The sequence below is a fragment of the Dipodomys spectabilis genome, unplaced genomic scaffold (assembly GCF_019054845.1).
Source record: "Dipodomys spectabilis isolate Male_0828 unplaced genomic scaffold, ASM1905484v1 ptg000085l, whole genome shotgun sequence".
Classification (NCBI taxonomy): Eukaryota; Metazoa; Chordata; class Mammalia; order Rodentia; family Heteromyidae; genus Dipodomys; species Dipodomys spectabilis.
Genome location: NW_024870762.1, coordinates 9,545,778 through 9,567,292, shown reverse-complemented (window position 1 = coordinate 9,567,292; position 21,515 = coordinate 9,545,778). Strand labels below are relative to the sequence as shown.

General features: G+C 41.7%; 1 protein-coding gene across 2 annotated transcripts in view; it reads right to left on the bottom strand.

Annotated features, from left to right (window-relative positions):
* Ripor2 (RHO family interacting cell polarization regulator 2) overlaps positions 1-20,627 on the bottom strand; it is a 103,804-nt gene extending 83,177 nt beyond the window's left edge. Inside the window, exon 1 of one of the 2 annotated variants that reach the window (XM_042683810.1) lies at positions 20,404-20,627. In XM_042683810.1, coding sequence (XP_042539744.1) covers positions 20,404-20,617 — 214 coding nt within the window. In that variant the 5' untranslated portion in view covers positions 20,618-20,627. The remainder of the gene's footprint in view (positions 1-20,403) is intronic. The other variant, XM_042683807.1, reaches the window with a different exon arrangement.
* Between the last annotated feature and the right edge of the window lie 888 nt (positions 20,628-21,515).

The window sequence follows — 21,515 nt, the reverse complement described above, 5'->3', positions numbered from 1 at the left end:
TAAAGTCGCACTTCAGAGTAAACTGTGTATTTAGAATATGTTAAATACAACTGCACCATCAAATACATCTACCCCTCTCCAACTTGAGATTTCATCACTTGTTATGGCATTAAATGAGCTTAGATGTTGGCTAAAGAAGGGACATCCTGAAAGACAGTGTCATCTTAAGAAACACCCCTGCCCAAGTGTGGTAAAGGGATGGCTTCCTCAGGCCTGGACTTCAAATAGCCAAAACAGCCAAATCAAGTAAGTCATATCCCACCTAAGAATAAGACAAAAGGAGGGAGACTATTTGATGCCTACAAAGAGCCCTTGAGATCAAGCACCAGCCACTCTATCTCTGCCTTACACCACGAAGGGTGGTCTGCGCAGTATATGCAGTCCATATCCTTCATTACAATTGCATTTCCCCAGAGGTCCATCATCTCCTTCTGCCCTTCTTCTAACTCACAAAATAGCGTGCAGTCTTTCCATGCAGGCATTCCTTCCAAGGCAAAAATGTGTTGTCCACATGACATGAACATCCAATTTGCCTGGCACGGTATTCTTCAAATATTTTAATATTCCAAGTCTCTGGCAAGTTTGGTTGACTTGAGGCAATCCTCATGATACTGTACATACTGCTTATTGACGATGTGGTTTTATTCTGCTCTCCATAGCAGATATTTTTATTGCATCATTTATTCTTGATTAGAATCCAGTAGTAATAGTGGGTATTATTATTACCATTTCATGGATGGGGAATCCCCAAGTTAAGAGATTTAATGTCACTTGCCAAAGATGACCCAGTTTAAATAAACAACACACACACACACACACACACACACACACATACACAGATGGAAATGCTAGGTTTGGACACTTGCAAAACATGAGCTATGATGACTCTACTATTGTGTCACTCATTCTTCAGAGCGCACAGCTAGGCCATGCTTGGACGGCTGACCCACAGAAACCATAAGATAATAAATGGGTGTTGTTTGAGGTGACTGTTTGTGACAGTTCTGTTATGCAGCAGTAGATAACAATGCATTCACATTATAGAAAGAATAATCTTTCAAACCATTCTCCTGCTCAAAATTCGGCATCAGTTCCCCATTTGGAGTACAGAATAAAGCCTGAAGTTGATACCAATGCTTTCCAGCCCTTCCAGCCTCCTTGCTGCCCTCTCCACCTCTGCTCAGGCTGTAAAGGCTCCCTTCCAATTCCTACCCTCTTCTCAGCAAGGTCAGCCTTGATCACGAGCATCTTTAATGCCATCCTTCTCTTCAGTTGTCCTTTTCAATACCTTGTGTCTTTTAAAGTACTGGTTGTAAATTGTAATGACTTTATTTGCCTTTTGTTTCCTGCCTGTCACTAGGCAGTGAGCTCATAAGGACAATGACCTTATGGACTGTGCTTATAGGCTGCTCTGAGCGTACAGCAGGAGTGTCATGACTGTGTACGGAATAAAAGATGGGAAGCCCTGCCACCCCAAAGCACCCCTTTATTCTCATGGATTTCCCTTGTCAGTCTGGCTTATCTCTACCAACACAGCCTTTGCGTGTTTCTATCCAGCCAAATCTGTTCATCCAGATCGAGTTTAAACGTTCCAACCGGCATCCGTTTTCCCAGGCCTTTGCCCCCTTTCCTTGCTGCTCCACTTCAGAGCTTTCATACTGGCCCCTAGCTCCTCTTACCTTGTGTTACAGCTATTATAATTGATGGTGCCATGCTCTAGAGCAATAATCGGGGAAGAGGCACAGATGTGCAGGAGACATTTGAGAATAAATGAGTATAAAGCTTTCTGTTTCCCCACCTTCCAAACCTTTTTGCCTTCCTCACTTTGGGTGTACTCTTGGTAATGATGTACAGATTTTATGAGAGGGAAAGGAAAGGGATAGAGAAAGAATCAATAGATATCTTACTATTGGGTCACTGGTGCTTACTGACATCCCCTCCCTTCAAAGCTAAACAATCTCTTTTCCCATTGTTGTCCCCACTTAAAAGATAAGATGACAGATACTCTAGAAAGCTGAACAAATAACTTGCTCATCAAAAGTGAAGCTACAGTTCAAAGTTAGGTGTGGTCCCAAATATGTGATCCTTTTACTGTAATACAGTTCAGCTCCCTTCTGGGCTGAGGGCATCTTACTGAAGCTTGGATATGAATGTAGGGTGTGCATACATAATGATTATGTCCAGAGCCAGAGGCCAGAAGACAGAGACGAGGTGGCTCCCCAGTCAGTGGTCTGTTGCTTTTCGTTAATGTTGCTACACTCAGCATCATTGTACAAGAAGGAGGGGGGGTTCCCTGAGTAGCATTTTCTTTAAGCTGCTTCCTCAGCCAGGGGGCACAGTAGGCAGAGTATGGAAGGATGATGGCCAATACAGGCTCAGTTTCTCCACTGGATCAGAAGTTCCTGGCAATGGGGACTACCCAGTGTAGTAGTTGGTAGTCCCCAAAGTGCTTAGTGTAGAGCATTCAGAGAGCACAGGTAGATGAGTAAGGGATCAGGAAGCCTGGGTCCAAACAACCAGAAGACAATCCTTATTAACAGTGCCTTATCTAAAACCCAAAGAAGATAAGAAGTGATTTTCACAAGACCACATCACTGAATCAAGAGTTCAAATAAGAACCCAGTTCTGGTGCTTGGTCCAAAAGTCTTCACTGCTTGCTATTCACTGCTCCAGCTGTGGCCACCAAGAATCAAGTTTTCATCTTCAGGTAGTTCATTCCCTCTATCCCTCCCTCCCTCTCTTCCTCTCCCTTCCCCTCCCTCCCTTTCTCCCTTTCTCTTTCCCTCTCTCTACTTCCTAGGCTTCTACTACTTAAGCAGAATCCTTGTATCCTCAAAACTTCACTGAAGCTGGGTGCCAGTGGCTCATATTTGTAATCCTAGCTACTCAGGGAGCTGAGATCTGAGAATCAAGGTTTGTAGCCAGTTTGGACAGAAAAATCCCTAAGTTTCTTGTCTTTAATTCACCACCAAAAAGCCAGAAGTGGAGCAGTGGCTCAAGGAGTAGAGTGCTAGCCTTGAGAAAAAAAAATAGGCTCAGGGACAGTATCTAGGCCCCGAGTTCAAGCCTCAGGACTGGCACAAGCAACAATAAAAACAAATGAACATACCTGCCCCTTCCCTCCCCCCCCATAACTTCAGTGAGCAGAGTATTTAGATACTTCACTATGTCCTGGTAACTTTGCCCAGGGAACTGATGAGACATAGAGCTTGTCAGGCAATGGAGGTTGGGAAATATTATGAGAATCCCCTTTCCTTCAATAGAAAGGAATGGTTCTTCCCAAAGAAGAGACAGTTTAGCATAAGTTGAAGTCCCCTCTTCCCCATATATATTAACCTTATATACAAATAATAGCTATTATTTGAACCAATAATTGGGTCCAATTTAGTATCAGGCAATCTTAGATGTTCAGGATCAGTCTGCACATCTAACGATGCAGGGACAGAAGCGAGCCCAGTAACTATGCAACCTGCCTGTGGCATCTGGCGATGATTATAGTTGTGAGGTGTGTTATGAAAGAGGAAGTACTCTGGGTGCTATGGGAACAGTGCCGTGATTATTTTTGGTAGCATGAAACAGGGTGTTTGAACTTCCGCAGCGCTACTGGCAAGGGTCTCTTTCTAGAACTCAACTGTAATCCTGTTCTCCTTTGTTGAGCATTTTTAAGCCACTGTTTGGTTGGAGGACAGAATTGGCCAAGCTAGCCTGTTCTTTCTGCCATCACTCAATTCTAATAAATACACAATTCATCAGAAGAAAGAAAGAGGCATCCAACATGCAGTCAATATGGCTTCCTGATTCAGAACTTACAGAACTCAAGACATGCCTAAAGAACTAATGCCACTATAAAGTGAAGTTGATGTTTAAAGAGTCTCAGAGATCTGGCTGCATCTACCAACTCTTATCTATTTATGTTTCTGTATATTTCTTATGTTGATGAGGTTATTGAATTCTGGCTTCTACTAGAGGCCTAGTTGACTGGAGAAAGGTAACCAGATATAGCTGACATAGAGTCTCTCTTCATAACCATAATGCATAACATCCAACTGTTTACCTCTATGACCTTTCTTTAGTGGTACTTGGTCAACCACATGCATGGCCAAATGACAGCTTGGCATGCTGCCATTTCTAAGATTCTGACTCACCTTTATTCACCTCTTCATCTGAAGTTCTGATCAATCTTTTTCCTGCTGTCTTAATTTCCAGTTTTCTAACTTACACTATGCATACAATCACTCTCCCACTTTCCATTTTAACGGGCTCATAATGGTTCTGGCACAGTTATCCCAGAATGCATGTGGGGAACCTTGGTCTGATTGAAGCCCTGAGGGGTGTTTAGCCTTTCCAGTTCTGGTGTGTAGTTCCAGAAGCCTTTCTAATTGTGTCCCCTACCACTCTGCCAACCCACACATGCAGGGGATCACCCTGGACTTAAAGAGTTGAGATGCTGAGATTCTGTTTTAATGTTACTAATGGAGGAAATGGCTGGGGTGGGTGGGAGTGGGAATCTCTACTTCTATGTCCTTGTCTGTCACATGGAAGATCTGGACAATCTGGTCACTAGCTTCCCTTTGGCTGAAACAGTTGACCATTTCCTGCTCCTATCCCCCTCCCCTCCCAGGTCATTTCTGCTTGCTTGGAAATTCTCTGCTGAGCACATGGCGTTGGACCTCTGACTCTTGTCTCTGAAGATCCTGGCTGGCTTAGGAAGCCCTGTGCACTACCTCCTTCATGTCCTAACACAGGCCTTCTTTATAGGTCCTTTGTCCTCTGAATATATACCTAAACACACCTCTATCCCCGTAGCAGATATTCAGTGTACTTCTCCTCACTGGTTTTTAACTCCTCTTTATCAGGAGCTATGCTGCCTGCCATATGCAGTATAGTAGCCTCTCTATTTACCAATATAGAGGAGAGTCAATTACTATTGGCTACATGAGGAATTAAGGCATACCTTGTCCCCAGTGGCTGCTGGCCTGCTTTCCTATGGGAAAGAGCATAACACGCCTGCATTTAGGGCATCCTGAGCTGCACCTACAGAAGCATGCTTGAACCTGACAGCAGAGACTCGCTCACCCCTTTCTGAACTGGAGATAGGAAGGTCTGGTTATCCTCTGTCTGTGTCTGGTACCTATGATAAGGTCCTCAAGGGAGGAGCCATCACGGGCTATTTCCTTGCTGTTGTCACATGTATCTGCTTGCACAATGGGAAAGTCGCTTGGCCAAGGCTGTTAGTATTTTTTTTTTTTTTTGTATGTCCCGGAGGTGCTGAAATCAGCCTGACATGTTTGGGCAAATAATCCTCATTCTAAACTCCATTTCTCCCTCTAGATTCTGCACCAAGTGACAGGAAAGCTGCAGAGGTAGAGATAATAAGCAAAACGGCCAAAGCTGGTAAGAAATGAAATTAGTTCTACCTATAGCAAACAGTTTCCTCCTCAGAAACTTGAGATTGAATTTCTTATACATTTTCATATAAAGGCCTATTTATGCAATAGCATAATGGTTCCAAGACCATTTCATATTTAACAAAAATATTGAGGTAGTTGGAGACTCCCTGAGGATGCCTAAAACCTCAGGGATCCTCAGATCACATTTTAAGAACAAGTGATACAAATCAAAAGAACCTTTTAGCAAAATTTAATTTTAAAAATCATTATAGTTTTGAATACCTGAGGTTGAAGAAAGCTACCCACATTGAACCAATGCATGTAGTTCATAAAGATATCAAAATGAAGGTAAAATAACAAACTGAAGGTAGAAAGTCAGTGGAAATGATAGGTGTCTATGTTTAGTAAGCACAGCATTTTTTAACATTGGTGTGTAGGCTTTCTTTTTTCTTTTTCTTCTTCTTTTTTTTTTATTTTGCCAGTCCCGGGGCTTGAACTCAGGGCCTAAGCACTGTCTCTGAGCTTCTTTTGCTAAAGGATAGCACTCTACATGTAGGTTTTCTTAAAGTTCTAAACTGACTTTTAAGTTTAAAGTAAATCTTTTTTTTTTCTTAATCATCAGGGAACATAGTAAAAGAAGACGTTTGTCTGTAAGGTTTTTCCAAAATTATTTATTTTGTGTTTCCAACTCAAGACAGTCTCTGGCTTACAGGTTAATCATATATCATCTATCTTGCTCTCTTCTCTCTTCCCCAGGGCTCAAGTTAGGGACCACATCAATGGCTGCCTTTGCTGTGACATCAGATGGGATCCCTAACAGGAGATGTGTGTGTGTGTGTGTGTGTGTGTGTGTGTGTATGTATATACATATTGTCAGTCATGGGGCTTGATTGGTTACTGTATTGACCTGTGCGTATTTGCATCTGAGATTGGTTAAAAGTGTGGTGGGACACTGGTGACTCAAACTTGTAATCCTAGCTAACTACTCTGGAGGATGAGATCTGAGGATTGCAGTTCAAAACCAGCTGGGGAAGGAAAGTCTGTGAGACTCTTATTTCCAAACCACAAAAAAAAAACCGAAGTGATGCTGTGGCTCAAAGTGGTAGAGCACTAGCCTTGAGTGAAAGAGCTCAAGGACAGTGCCCAGTCCCTGACTTCCAGACTTACCACTGACCAAAAAATGTACACTTGTGATTTTACAAACAAAAAGAAATAATGCTTTGAAATCTGCTCTTACATAATTATTTATATTTTAATAACATTCCATATTCAAGTGACTTCTTTCCTTTTAAATTCATTTTTATTACTTTTGTTTTCATTTTAGGCCAAGGATGTTGCTCTAGGTAGCCCCATTCCTTTCTCTCTGCCCACAGCCTTGCAGAGATCTTTCCAGAGGTCAGCTTCTTTCTAATTCAGAAAGTTGAGACCATCCATTAACTTCAGGGGGTGATTTTAGGAGGGATTACAGGTCCTGAAGTCCTGTTACTTAGAACTTGGTCCCTGGAGGCTGATCTGCACAGTGTTTACGGATGTTATTTTGGAGTGCACTTTACTTGTGGTACTGAGGTCTCAGGGAGATTAAATGAGCCGTTGCTACTAATCAAGCAGAGCTAGGAAGAGCTAGGAGGAGACTCAGCAGCTTAACACAGAGGGAGCCCCATTCAGGAGCCCTACTTCTCTCCCCTGTCTGTGCGGCTCACTCTTCTGCCAGTGGGTCTCTATTCCTGCTATGTGGTGGCTCTAAATGCAGCCATAGGGGTGTGTGTGTGTGTGTGTGTGTGTGTGTGTGTGTAACAATTCCCAAACCAAACACCAAATTCCTCTTGGAGGCTAGCTCCAGGGCCTAATGCCTCTTTCTTTTTAAAGTCACGTTCATAGCTTGTTACCCTCCCCTCTACACCAATTAGCACACATTTTATGCAAAATGAGGATAGTAGGTATAGGATCCATTTCACACACACACACACACACACACACACACACACACATACACACACACGTTCAGTTTTCAAAGGTGATTGCTAATTGTAACCCCTGCAGCCCAGCTTGTTTGACCTACAAAGTCTTCTTTGGTAGTAGCAAGATCTAGGCCCTAGTGTCCTGTTTCCCCTCTTCCTTTTTCTGCTCACAACCAATTCACATCCCTGGCAGCTTGGAATCAGCACTGTGATGACAGGACAGAGCGCTGTCATCCTCCATAATTAGCCAGCCGAGCAAGGCTGAGGTGACTTGTAAGAGCACTACATTGACAGAGCGCTTGCTCTGGGAATAAATTATTCACAGCCCCTGAAGTGTAATGGGCTATCACTTTCAAAATAGGTCATTCACACTAAGGCGGTTGGAGGTGAAAATTTCTCAGCAATGGTAACAAATCCAAGTACTTTGGTTTAAGCAAATCTCTGAAGACAGTGGTTTCTCTAAGCCATCCTGTATTAAGTATCTTGTACTGAATCCCAGCTATGTTTTCATTAGTGGCAGGAGGGAGAGGCTGAAGCAGCTGTCTGCTGGCATTAGTAAATGTTGGAGGATGGAAGGTTTTATTTCAGCCACTTCTCTTACTGACCCTTCCCTGAAGAGCCTCAAGGGGCTACTTGAGAAAGATAAATGTGAACACCTGCTCTGGTTTCCCCAGCCCACAGAGGATGCTAAGTAAGAGAAAGAATCAGCCACAGACAGGTTCTAAACAGTCAACACACATAAGACTCTCTGAGAAGTGCCACACAGCCTTGAGCGCTGGTCATAAAGGAATTCAAGTTCAAGTTCAACAGCTGGAGTCTGTGTGTCCTTGCATTTCAAATCCTAATTCACAGACATTGGAACTGCTTGACCACCCAATACACTTGTCCCCTTGTTGACAGTAGATATATTATTCAAGTCAAGCACTGGTTGGAATACTAATAATGGACTGGCTATTTCGGTGTTTGTGAGAGTTTCTGGTATGTAACAGGTTCTTAAAAAAATTTTTTTTTCTTTGAGGATAGGGATTGTTTTGGTCTGAGTATGTAGCTCAGTGGTAGAATGCTTGCTTAGCCTACACAGGCCCTGGGTTCAATTCCCAGTACTGAGAAAGAAAGAAAGAAAGAAAGAAAGAAAGAAAGAAAGAAAGAAAGAAAGAAAGAAAGAAAGAAAGAAGGAAGGAAGGAAGGAAGGAAGGAAGGAAGGAAGGAAGGAAGGGAGAGAGGAAGAAAGAGAAAAAGGAAGAAAGAAAAAGAAAAAGAAAGGAAGGAGGGAAGGGAAAGAAGGGGTTCAATTCCCAGTACTGTGAGAGAAAGAAAGAAAGAAAGAGAGAGAGAGAGAGAAAGAAAGGAGGGAAGGAAGGGAAGGGAAGAGGTGAAGAGAAGAGAGAAGAGAAAAAGAAAGGATTGTGCTTCAACATGAAGTAATTCTGCAAAGGAATATCTTACAGGGGAAAGAACAAATTTTCCTAGGATTAGAATAAAGGAAAGTGATTGAAAACAGCTTGTGCTATTGGAGTTAAAGTATAAGCAAATGTTCTGCCTGTGAGTTATTACTGTTAAATGGATGTATGCCTAAGGGAGGCTGTTAAATCCCCTGGGGAGGAGCACAAAGGGAAGGAGTTGAGCAATAGGATTGGAGCCTTGGTGCCTGCTGCTCCGAGGAGGAATAGCCCCTTTTTACATCTCCTCCAGCAGAGATTCTATGAACACACAACCTGGAAGCAAAAGGGCAAGAAGTGCAATAATGCATTTGAACTTGGTGATCATGGAAAGAAATGCAAGAGAGCCTGTGGGGAGAGATTTGTTTCCATGATTAGCTCATTTATTACACCACTCCCAAGTCCAGCTCCTTGGTCAGGGTCAACTCCCAGAACCATTTCTATCTTTTGTGGAAACTTGGTTCCTTCCTATTACATAGCTCAAGGAAAAGTAATTGCTCCACAGATGTTTCAGAATTCCTTAGTATTTTCCTGTGTTTTGTTACATCCATTCCATATCAATTTTTTTAAAATATGGGTATGTATATATAATGATCCTGATAAAATATACAGAATATAAAATGTAACATCTAATGTCTTACCAGTCTTTAAGTGTACAGTTCATTCTTCTACAAGCTATCTTCAGAATTATTATTTTGTAGTGTTGGTGAAGGAATCCAGGGCCTCATATATGCTGGGCAAGTGGTTTATTAAGTTTTATGTCCAGCCATCAGAACTCTCATTTTGCAAAACTGAAACTCTATGTCCATTAAACAATGTTTCCCTATTGTCTCCCCCTCACTTCCCCTAGCAACCACCATTTTCTGTTTGTTTTGGAGACTGACTTATTTTACTCAACATGACACCTGGCACTGGTGACTCACACCTGAAATCCTAGCTACTCAGGAGGCTGGGATCCGAGAATCAAGGTTTGAAGCCAGCCCAGACAGACAAATACATGACACTCTTATCTCCCATTAGCTACCCAAAAGTCCCAAGTTGGGGTATAGTTCAAGTGGTAGAACACCAACCTTGAGCACAAAAGCCAAGTGAGAGCATAGGGCCCTGAGTCCAAGCCGCAGTATTGTCGTGCACATACAAAACCAGAAAGACTAAGCCATGTTGTAGCACGTCAGAGTTTTCTTAAGCCTGAATAATGCTCCATTGTATACATATGCTAGATTTTCTGCATCTATTCTTCCTTAGTGGTTACTTAGCTTCTGCTACCTTTTGACTATGATAAATAATGGTCTGAGAAAATAATGTCCAATTATCTCTTCAAGGCTGATTTGTTTCTTTGGGCATATACTCAGAAGTGGAGTTACTGGATCATACTTTTCTGATTTTTTTTTGAAGAACTGCCATACTGTTTTCCACAGTGTTGGTAACAACTTCCATACCCACCAAATTCCCTTCCCAGAAACACTGCACAAGCACTCCTAACTCCTCTTAATAGCAAGCTTTTCTTCTTCCTAGAGCAAATTGGAACTGCTCAGAGATGTCGAATAGAACTAGACATTCCTGCTTCTTCTAATGCTTAGCAACCAGGAGCCCCATGGCCCCCACTAAATGTGCATGGGTGTATGTGGTAGTGCTTTTAGCTCTCTCCTGTCATGTCTGTTTTGGAAAAAAAAAGCTTCCTTGTTCTCAAATTAACATGCAAGCTGAGCAGACACACACTGGTCTGCCTTATAGGCATTGGGTTCTGGGCAAGAGCCAGCAGTGTTCTGTGTTGATCAAAACTCAGCTAATCCCATGTAATCTTCAAATGTCAAGAATGTATTTCCAATTTGTGGTTTCTCTGGGAGACACTCCCTGAGGCCTAGCATATCACTCCTTGGTGAACTGGGGGATTTATGTGTGTGAGAAAGCCTTGGAGACAGTCTTGAATCATGCTTATCCATCCGTTGTTCCCCAAGGAGGTTCAAGAGCCTCAGATCTCAGAGACATGTGAACCCAAAGAGTCAAATGGAAAAGAGACTTTTGTAATGATGCAGAGGTATGATTGAGAAGGACCCTGGCCTACATGTTATCTTCTTTCACCCAGCTTATTGTTAGGCTAGGAATATAGGTTCTTTGTCCTACTGTATTTTTTTCCATCTGCAGAATACTGTCTTTGCTCTGCTCCACTACCCATGGTATTCTGTCTTAGAGCCCTAACCAACCCCTGCTCAGAGCAACAGCCACCACAGAGATCACTGACTCACCGTGGGCAGTTTTAGAATTGCTGGAGGATTTTGATGCTATAAACTGTTGTCTTTCTGGGCATTTCAGCAATTTTAGGAGGACTCGGGAGATGCTTTCTATTCTGTACACATCACTCCATGCTGCCAATGACAAGAGGTGCTGTTCTTTTCACATACAGAGGGTAAGACTTAGGATATACCATCTACTGTCTCTCCAGGTATAAGGAAGACCTGAATTGATCCCTTCCTGCTCTCCCTAGCTGCAGCTGCTACTATATCCAAACTAATGGACCCGTTGTGACCCTGGTCATAATTTTTATGAGTAATGCTCAATATTTTTTTATATTTGCTTTGTTCACAGAGGGTTGTTCCATCAAGCTAATGTTTGTCTTTTCATATATTTGTATGCAACAAATGTATTAATATACACATAAGCAGATTACCATGAGTTCCTATGATGGTTTTGCCATCTGCAAGTACTTAGAAAGCAATGAAAAAACCAAAAACCAAAAAACCAAAAAAAAAAAAACAAAACCCCAAAGTGCCAGCAGAGGGGATATTCAGGAGGCTTCATTTAAAATCTTAACTGCTGCTAGGTGCTGGTGGCTCATGCCTGTAATCCTAGCTACTCAGGAGGCTGAGATCTGAAGTTTGCAGGTGAACACCAATCCAGGCAGGAAAGTCTATGAGATTCTTATCTCCAATTAATCACAGAAAAAAATGGAAGTGGAGCTGTGGCTCAAACAGTGTTCAGGTCCAGAGTTCAAGCCCTAGGACCCGCCCTTCCCCCCAAGTTAACTGTTATCCTAAAATGTTGCAACATGTATATATATTATATACATATATATGTGCCTAGATATAGACACACATGTGTACATACAGGTATGTATGCATGACACATATACGCACATGTGTGTGTATGTACACATGTACACATGTGCATATACGTGTGTTCATGTCATACATATCATGTGCATGTAGTCAATGGATTGTAATTTTCAATGAGAAATTTTTAAACAAGGTCTGGAGGCATGGCTCAAGTGGTACAGCACCTGCCTAACAAGAAAAGCCCTAAATTCAAACTCCAGTTCTGCCAAAAACCATGTTTTCACAAACCTAGAAAGTTCAGCCTTTCTCAGATTAGCTTCTAAAAAGAATTCTGTGAAGGAAGGATGGGGGAGGAGTAACTGTGATGTTTACTTCATTAAATATTTACCCAGGAGATAGGTCCTAAATGCTGTTAATGATGTTATTAAAGATAATTCTTCACTGCTGGCATTACTGGAACACACAAGGGGCCTTTCTACACAATAAAATGACCCTTAGTGTGTATTGTTCTTTGACACCCAGTGCTTTTTCAAAGCAAGTGCTTTTTCTATTCCTTTGAATAGAAACCAGGCACTGGTGGCTCCCGCCTGTAATCCTAGCTCCTCAGGAGGCTGGGATCGTGGTTCAAAGCCAGCTGGGGCAGGAAAGTCCATGAGACTCTTATCTCTAATAAACCACCAGAAAACTAGAAGTGGCGCTGTGGCTTAAGTGGTAGAGCACAAGCTGAAGAACTGAGGGACAGCACCCAAGCCTAGAGTTCAAGCCCCACAATTGAGTGAGGGGGAAAAAAAGGCAATAGAAAACAGGGAAGAATCATGAATTTATTCTGTGCCAGGTAATAGGGTTATTCTGAGCCCTGCTTTGGACACATTGTGTATATTATAGCAGGCAGGCCTGCTATTTATGAGCTCTGTCCCAGGTACCTCTTTACCCCAGGAAAACACCTGCACTGCAGGTGTACCTGCAGTCCCAATAGCTCTCATCAGCCTATGTCTTTGATCCAGCCAGCTCTTTGTAATGTGACAAAAGCCAATAGTAGAAGAGGGGAACTTTATAGACTTGGGAGGCCAGGACAGCTGAGAAAATCATAGATCAATACTAACGGATTTCTCAGGAGTAAGCCCTTAGTGATGATCTCATACAATTATCTGCTTTAACCTCAGCAAGCTTTCTTGATGTTGTTGTTCTTGTTTTACTTTTTGTTATTTTGTTTTGTGCTCATACTGAGGCTTGAACTCATGGCCTGGGAGTTGTCCTTAGCTCTTTTGTTCAAGGCTGGTGCTCTATCACTTAGGCCACAGCTCCACTTCTGGCATTTTGTTGGTTCATAGGAGATAAGAGTCTCATGGACTTTTATTGCCTGGGTTAGCTTCAAACTACAATCCTCAGACCTTAGCCTCTTGAACAGCTAAGGATTATAGATGTGAGCCACTGGTACCCAGCTCAGCAAGTTTCTTTTTCTTTTTTTGGTCCGGTCATGGGGCCTGAACTCTGGGCCTGGGCGCTGTCCCTCAGCTCTTCAGCTCAAGGCTAGCACTCTACCACTTGAGCCACAGCACCACTTCCAGCTTTTTTCTTTTTGCTTATGTGGTGCTGAGGAATCGAACCCAGGGCCTCAGGCATGCAAGGCAAGCGCTCTACCACTGAGCCACCTTCCCAGCCCCTTTTTCTTTTTTTTTGAAGGGGCAAAAATCACCACCACCACCGTCCTCATCCTTATCACTATAGCATCATCACTACCATCAATCATTGCAACCACTACTATCCCCGTAACCACTACCACTGATACTACCACCACTACCATCATCACCGTCACAATAGCCCTGCCAACCCACATCATTACTATAAGTGGTAGAGAGGATCAGAGCTTCTGAAGGAGTTAGGTAAAGCCAAACACCTAGTAAGTTGAGCTAAGCCTTTGGGTTCAAATATTTTCTTCACTCTACAACATACTGGTATCTTCCCTTGGTTTAGAAGTATGCAGAGACTAGACATTTTGTACACAGAGGACTTAGTATAGCAATATGGCTGAGAAGGTTGCTTGGTGCTTCTCTGGAAGCTTTTTTTTTTGGTGGTTTATTGGAGATAAGAGTCTCATGAACTTTGGTGCCCGGGCTGGCTTTGAACCATGATCCTCAGATCTCAACCTCCGGAGTAGCTAGGAGTACAGGTGTGATCTACTGGCACCTGGCTTGGCAGCTGTTTTTGAAGTGAGTGCATGACGCAAGCTCAGATTGAAGAGTGCAGATCCCTCAAAATAGCGATGCTTTCTTTACATTGTGCTTTATATTAAGATTTAAAATTTCAATTAAAAAATCTCTTGGGCCAATGCTTGATAAGAAATGTACTCATTATCTTGCCCATGTAATTGTAACCCCTCTGTACAGTATGCTCACAATAAAAAATAAAAAATAAAAAAAAATCTCTTGGGCATGCCCCCTAACTTTGGTAAGACTGGAATTTGAGCTCAGGGCCTTGCATTTGCTAGGCATGCACTCTACCACTGAACCATGCTCCCAGTTCTTGAAAACAAATCACATCTCTCTAATAACGATGTTGGCTCAGTATGTGAAGTAACATATTGAAAAGAGAGGGAGAAGAGTAACACTCACAACTTATTTCAATGTTTTGATTACCATAATTATGCTTTCATCCTTTTTTTTAAAGTTGTGACATACAGTGGCTATGTATACCATTTATTGATTGATTGATCGATTGATTGATTGTGTTGGTTCTGAGGCTTAAACTCAGGGTCTGGGCATTGTCCCTGAACTTTTTCACTGGTGCTCTAGCTCTTGAGCCACAGTTCTACTTCACCTTTTTGCAGGTTAATTGAAGAAAGGAGTCTCATAGACTTTCCTGCTTCAAACTGTGATGCTCAGATCTCTCAGCCTCTTGAGTAGCTAGGATTACAGGCATGAGCCACTGGCACCTGACTATGCATATACTTCTGGTTTTCAAGTCTAGTCCTCTAGAAGATACACTCAAGTGTGTTTTCCACTATTCCTAAAAAGTTAAGACTTCTCTGGGTGCTCACAGATATATTATTCCAACGAACATTTAAAATGTTTTCTTTGCAACAGTGGGCCCCTTTCTGGCACTGGTTTGATCTAAGTAGGTTACTCTGAGGTCACTGGAGACTATAAATCAGAGGGGTGGACTGGTGGCTAAGACAGCTTGCATAGCTTTCCTGCAATGTGCTATTTTAGTTGGTGCCCCTGAAATGACACCATCTCGTTGGCACCAGCCAAAGAAAGCTTCCTAGACATCTATGGGAAGAGAATGTTGTGTAGTAATCCAAGGCAGAGGTCACACAGGCATGAATTACTGTGGGGAGGTCTGTGTCTGCTCCAGACCCGGTGACAAACGACAGGATAACTTCCAACCAAAGTGTTCATCCAGGAATCCGGGGATAGAAACTGATCCAAGCAACTTTGGCAAAGGGTGAAAGCAAAGAGTACTCAATTCTTTTCAACACACCAAACTAGGACAGCCTCTTCCTGCCCCTTTTTTCCAATTCCATTATGAATCCACTTGAAAACCCCCAATATCTCTTGAGAAAGACTCACATAAGTTAAATAACAATGGCTGAATTTGTTTATATGCTATAAAACATACCATGTTTTATAGCTTCAAAGAAAATGCTGCACACTTTCTAGCGAGAGTCCATACGCTTTTGCCTTTCTATTTTGCTTGGTTTGTCCTTTAAGGGTACAACTTAACTGCTGTAAGATTTCAGGATTTACTGGTATTTTTTATATAACCTTGATTTAATCTCTTTCCCTCCTTCCTTCCCTCCCCCTCTTCCATCCTACTCTCTTCTTTCCTTTTATTTCTCCTTCTCTTCCTTCTCTTCTTTTCTCTCCCCTTCTCCTTTCTCTTTCTTCTCCTTCCCCTTTCATGTTCTCTCTTTCTTCTTCTCTCCCTTTCCTTTCTTTCAATTTTGGAAAGGGCAAATGCACTTCAGAATATAATATCAAGATATATCAGATTACCATTAAAAAACTTACCTTGGTTTTTATAAACAATCTACATAAAAGACAAAAAGTAGGCACATATCTTAATTATGATTCTTTTCCTGATGAATGCTTCTCTAGCTTCCTCGTTGAAGTTCCCTTTGAAAGAGAGAGCAAGCTGACTCAGGGGGTTTGGACAAAGCTGAGAGGTTTGGTTTAAAAGTGATGACATTTTCCCCATCTGCTGATTTCTTAAAGAGCTACTGACAGCCAGTGTTGGAGTGGATTTCCTCTGGTCCGTTCATCTCCATCTGGGAGAGCCTACTTTCTTTGTAGATGCTGAAACAACTTTCTCAGACATGGTCAGCTGGACAGGTGTGTTCTGCTATGTCATGCTGTCCTGGCTCAGGGAACATTGAAAATTGTGGCAGAAGTCTTGCAGTTTCATACGGTCTTTAAGTGAGATCTTAAAGCCACACGACCCTCCAGGGAATGTAAGAACTGGGAAGTATTTTGCATATGTACTGTGAACTCATGGTATTTTATTATTCTAATCTGCTCACTTGGAGATGGACTATTGAACAATGTTGAAAATGGAAGGAATGACGGCTGTATTTGGCTAGTTTCTAAGGAAAGAAACAATTGACTATCACCTGGAGAACTGAGTCTTGCTCCTATATAGGACTTCTGTTCTTGAAAGCTGGCTAAAGGCCTCAGCTGCCCAGGGCCCCTCCTTTTTGCTTCTTTCAATCATCATCATCATCATCATCATTGTTTTTATAGCTATCATTACCATGATTACACATCCAGCTGTTTCACTAACATTTACCAGAGAGTGGCTATCAAGACTGTACAACAGATGACACAACAGATGAAAGCCCTTTAATTTGATAAGCTTAAAACAACAATGGGAAAATAGCTTCTAATTCTAAATACTGGGTTTTCAATTCCTTGGTAATGAAATAAATCATTTTCCCAGGAAAAGGCACATCTACCTGGTAGAAACTACTTTGTAAATGACATAATGATGTTGTTAGGTTCAGGAAGCACACTCAAGTCTGTGTGTGTGACAGAGAGGAGGGAGCAACAGAGACTGAGACTTCAGTCTTTCCTCTCTTTCTCTCCTCCCTCTCATCTTTGCTCTGTCCATCCCTTCCCTCTGCACCCTGCTGAAGAACAAGGGCAGAGTCACACACCAATGCTTCATAGTTCTGTGAACCTTAACATTTTCTTTAACCACAAAGAGCAACAGTTGAACAAACAGGATCTCAGAAAGGCAGTTAAAAATACATCATGGGCATGACTCATTTCTTTTTCTTCTAAGATCTTTATATGGTTTGCATATCTAAGTGGATATATATTCATATCCAATTATCTAATTATCCAAGATTACTATATGTATATGTATGAATATATATGTAATTTTTTTTGTTGGTTGAACTCTGGTCCTGTGCGCTGTCCCTTAGCTCTTCAGCTCAAAGCTAGTGTTCTACCACTTGACCAACAGTACCACTTCTGGTTTTCTGGTGGTTTATTGAAGATAAGAGTCTCATAGACTTTCCTGCCTGGGCTGACTTTGAATCACAATCATATCTCAGCCTCCTGAGTAGTTAGGATTACAAGCATGAGTCACTAGTGCCCAGTGTATATATGTAATTTTATTGCATATTTCTCTAGGGCAAAATTTCCTTTAGAAAACCTGTCCATTGCAAGGAAATATTGTTCCTGTAACCACCAAGTTGTAGGCTTCTTATATGAGAGGAAACTCATTGTGCCTGAAGCTCTCTGCTGTCTTGCTATGTGAAGGGATCTGAAAGCTTGGTTGACCCAGGACAGGTGTGAATACAAGATACATCTGATACCTTGAGGAGAAGATCAAGGACAATTCTGAGGTTTAAAAGAAGGAAAATGAAGTCTCAGAGAATGTATAGTCAACCTTCTTGTTGTAGATGAGGAATGAAATTCAAAGAAGGTAAGTGACTTGCCCAAATTCCCATAGCTGTACCATAGTAGGGCTAAGGCTACCTTCCAGACTCATAACAATTTGTCCAGTGATGTTTCTAGCATATTCAACCCTTGCAGTGTTATATACAAACTTGTGTTTTGTGAATAAATTTGCTTGGAACTACTAGATAAACCACACATGTGGGAAATTGGGTGAATTTCCTTTAAACAGCTCTGTCCTAGGGCCAGGTATGGTGGTACAAGCTTAAATCCCAGTATTTGAGAGGCAGAGGCAGGAAAATCCTTTGAGCTCAGCCTGGGCTACATAGCAAGACCTATCTAAAAACCAAATAAACAAAAATTATCACTATTCTATAGACTAATTGGTAAATTCAGCAAGAATTTGTATTTATTGCGTATAATAGTACCTATGTTTAAAGCACTTTCCTATAATAGTATTTAATATGCACAAAGCCCTGTGAGATTTGTGCTCCATTTTACAAGTGAGTAAACTGAAGCCCTGAGGGATTACATCACCTGTTTTAGGCACAGTGAATTAATTGGGAAAGCCCAGGCAGCATGACTCCAGAGTTGATGCTCTGGACTATGGCCTTACACAGAGCTTGTTAAAATGAAGCACCAGCTGGTCAAGCTTTTACTAATTAGCAAACATAAGCCATGACTCCAAAAGCCAAATAAAGGTAAAGTGGAGGCGAGGGATGTAGCTCAGTCAACCATGTACAAGTTCCCAGGTTTTGTCCCTAGCATGCACACACACACACACACACACACACACACACACACACACACACACACACACACACACACACACTCTAAAACAAAATTCCATAATGGCTGGCATGGTGGTTCATGCCTGTAATTACATCTTCTTGGGAGAGAGAGGTAGGGACTACTTGGGTTGATGTGGCCAAAGCAAAAGCAGGAGATCTTATTTAAATTAAACTGAAAGCAACAGAACTAGAGGTATGACTAAGTGATATTATGCTGACTTATCAATGACAAGGTCCTGAGTTCAGGATGAAGTATTGCAATGAACAAACTATTTTAAAAAATAGTGTTGGGTGTTGACTTTCAAAGGATTCTCTCTTTCTCTTTCTCTCTCTGTTCCCTCCTCTCTTGTCTTTAGGGTTTAAGTAAAATATGATGATTAATTTAGAAAGTGTAAGTATATCCCACTGACAAGCAATGAAAGCATGATGAATTCACTATGAATAGAATCTGTTCAACCCCATAGACAAATGGTCCCATTTTACCATTGAGGAAACCAAGTTCTCTGTGTCATAGTAGGCTGACTTAGAATTTCAATCTGAATCTTGTCTGCATCCCAGTATGATTCTACACCATGGTTCGTGAGGCTAAACGATCAAGCATGTGCAGGAGACATCCCGCAGGTTCAGCAAGCCCTGCTTGTTGAGGTCTTAACCTTCCATTCAGGTTAGGAAGGACCAGACATGATCCAGAGTGCTGGGCATTAGTCTGTAGGTGGCGCACTTTAGCACCATACCTAGATAAAAATAAAAATCTCTTTGTGGAAAGAAAAATATGGGCTGGGCATTTAGGGCTGTCAATCTGGAGGAAGAGCAGATGAATCATTACTATTGTCCACTTTAAACTTACCTTCCTAGTTCTGAACATTTGTTAAATGGTAAAAGAAGTTAGTGCTTAGTAGGTATAAGCACCAGAAAGTATCTTCACAGGGAAGGAAAAACCAAAATCACATTTCAAAATAGCAGTGACTCTCAATTCCTGTCACTGGGTAAAGCAATAGACTGAGAATGTAGTCTCTAACAACAAAGTTCAAACAGATTCTCTTCAAACTGATGTAAACTGTGATAAATCCCCAAACTATGGTTTTGGTGTCTACAACAAAGTACTGGAAATATAGACATTGGTAGTTAGTATAACCCTAGATGATTAGATTGCAAGGGATTCATAAAGCACAATACTATTTTTTAATAAACTAGTATTCTTGGGAGATCTCTTTCACACATATACACTCCCACTCCCTCTCCCACTCCTTAAACAATTACTTAATTGACTTTTAAATAAATTAGTAGACATAATTTCTAGCAATAACCAAATTTGTGAGGTCCCTGAGTTCAGATTTCTATTTATCTTGTCAGTTCTAAAGTTTAGAAAAGCTCTTGCTTATGGCCCATCTCATTCATGGGCAGCATGGAACAAGGCATTAATAGAACTCTAGATCAGGTATTTAAGAGGGTCATTTTCTACTGCATAGTCAATTAAGGGAGGACTATGGGATGAGAATGGAAAAACTAAGCAATGCCAGTAAGCTACCAGAGCTTCAGTATCTCTGTCTGAGGGAAGAGGACAGGGAGAGCGGATTAGACAATTGGAATGCCACGTAAGTATGGAGAGAGAGAAGAGAGAGAGGAGAGAGAGAGAGAGAGAGAGAGAGCGAGAGAGAGAGAACGTGCATAGATCAAAACATATCATAACTCTATGGTACCATAATCACTCATGGTCCATTGGTTCAACTCCAACCTGCCTTGCTGTGTGCAAAACACTGTAGCAGTCTTCCCTTCAGGTGTCAGAAAACAGCACAGAAGAGGGACAAAGGATTTTCAATAGTGTCAAACCAAAACCAACCAGAATGCTTCCAGAGAGAAAGCTGTGTTTACCTTCACCAAAAATATCATCCTCTTCATCCATCAGAAACTCCTCAGCTTCAAGAAACTGCATGTTGAGAAGAACTGTGGGCTCAAGGCAGTGCCCAACTCTGGAAGTCCCAACAGCCACACTGCCTCTGGGGCAGTTTCCTTTCCCCCGTGGGTTGCCCAAGCCCTCGGGGAGGGCAGCTTCCGTATCTGCCCTGAAGAAAGCAGCTTCATTCATATGAATAAGCTTCTGATGCCATTTGAAGCGTGAATTGCAATTGAGGTAATTTTCACCACCAGAGAAGAAAGGATGTTTGGGAGGGGGACTGCAGATCTGGTTGGATCTGAGTATAGATACCACTCAAGAGTCTCAGTTCAAAGTGCCAACGTTCATATTTTCTTAAAGAGGAAGGTGGGCTCTTTCTTGCTTATGAATTTGAACACAATGGGTAGTGTTGAAAGAAAGGGGTTCACATTTCTCATATCTTGCTTGTGCTTCAATGACAATTTATCTGAAAGTAAAGCAAGCCGCTGTGTTAAACCAAAGCAGGCATTTGGAGGACTGGAGCTTTTATTTCACTCAGTAAGAGTCATGGTTTTCTTTTTTCTTTTTCAGATCTCTTGCATTTGAAGATTGGAAACTTTACAATGCCTAAATCAAATTGAACACTAACCTGGACTCTCATTGGTCCCATTAACTCTGTAGTCAGGGAACAAATAAGTAGTTTCAAGTCAAACAACAGCCATTTCATAATATTACTCAGTCTGATACTTCAGGCTTTATCACTAAAGGAGTGAGAAAAGAAAATGTAACTCAAAAAGGGAAGAGGTACTTATGGGCTTTCAGATGAGCAGTAGGGGTTTGCATCGCCATATCCAACTACCCAAAATACGTTGAATTCTATGTACTGTGCAAATATAAATCTGAGTGAGATCTTGACTTCATCTGGGAGTTTCCTGGAGCTCTTAGTGGACTAGAACCCAGAAAAATTCAAAAGGAGACGATGGTGAGGAGCTGGTGTTGATCTAGGATGTTTATCCTAAAGTTTAATTTGCTACATAGGTTTGAAATCTTTCAGAGGTTCTCTCAAGTTGAGAGCCTGTCCTTTTCTTCTATATCTGTTCCCTTAGTTTCT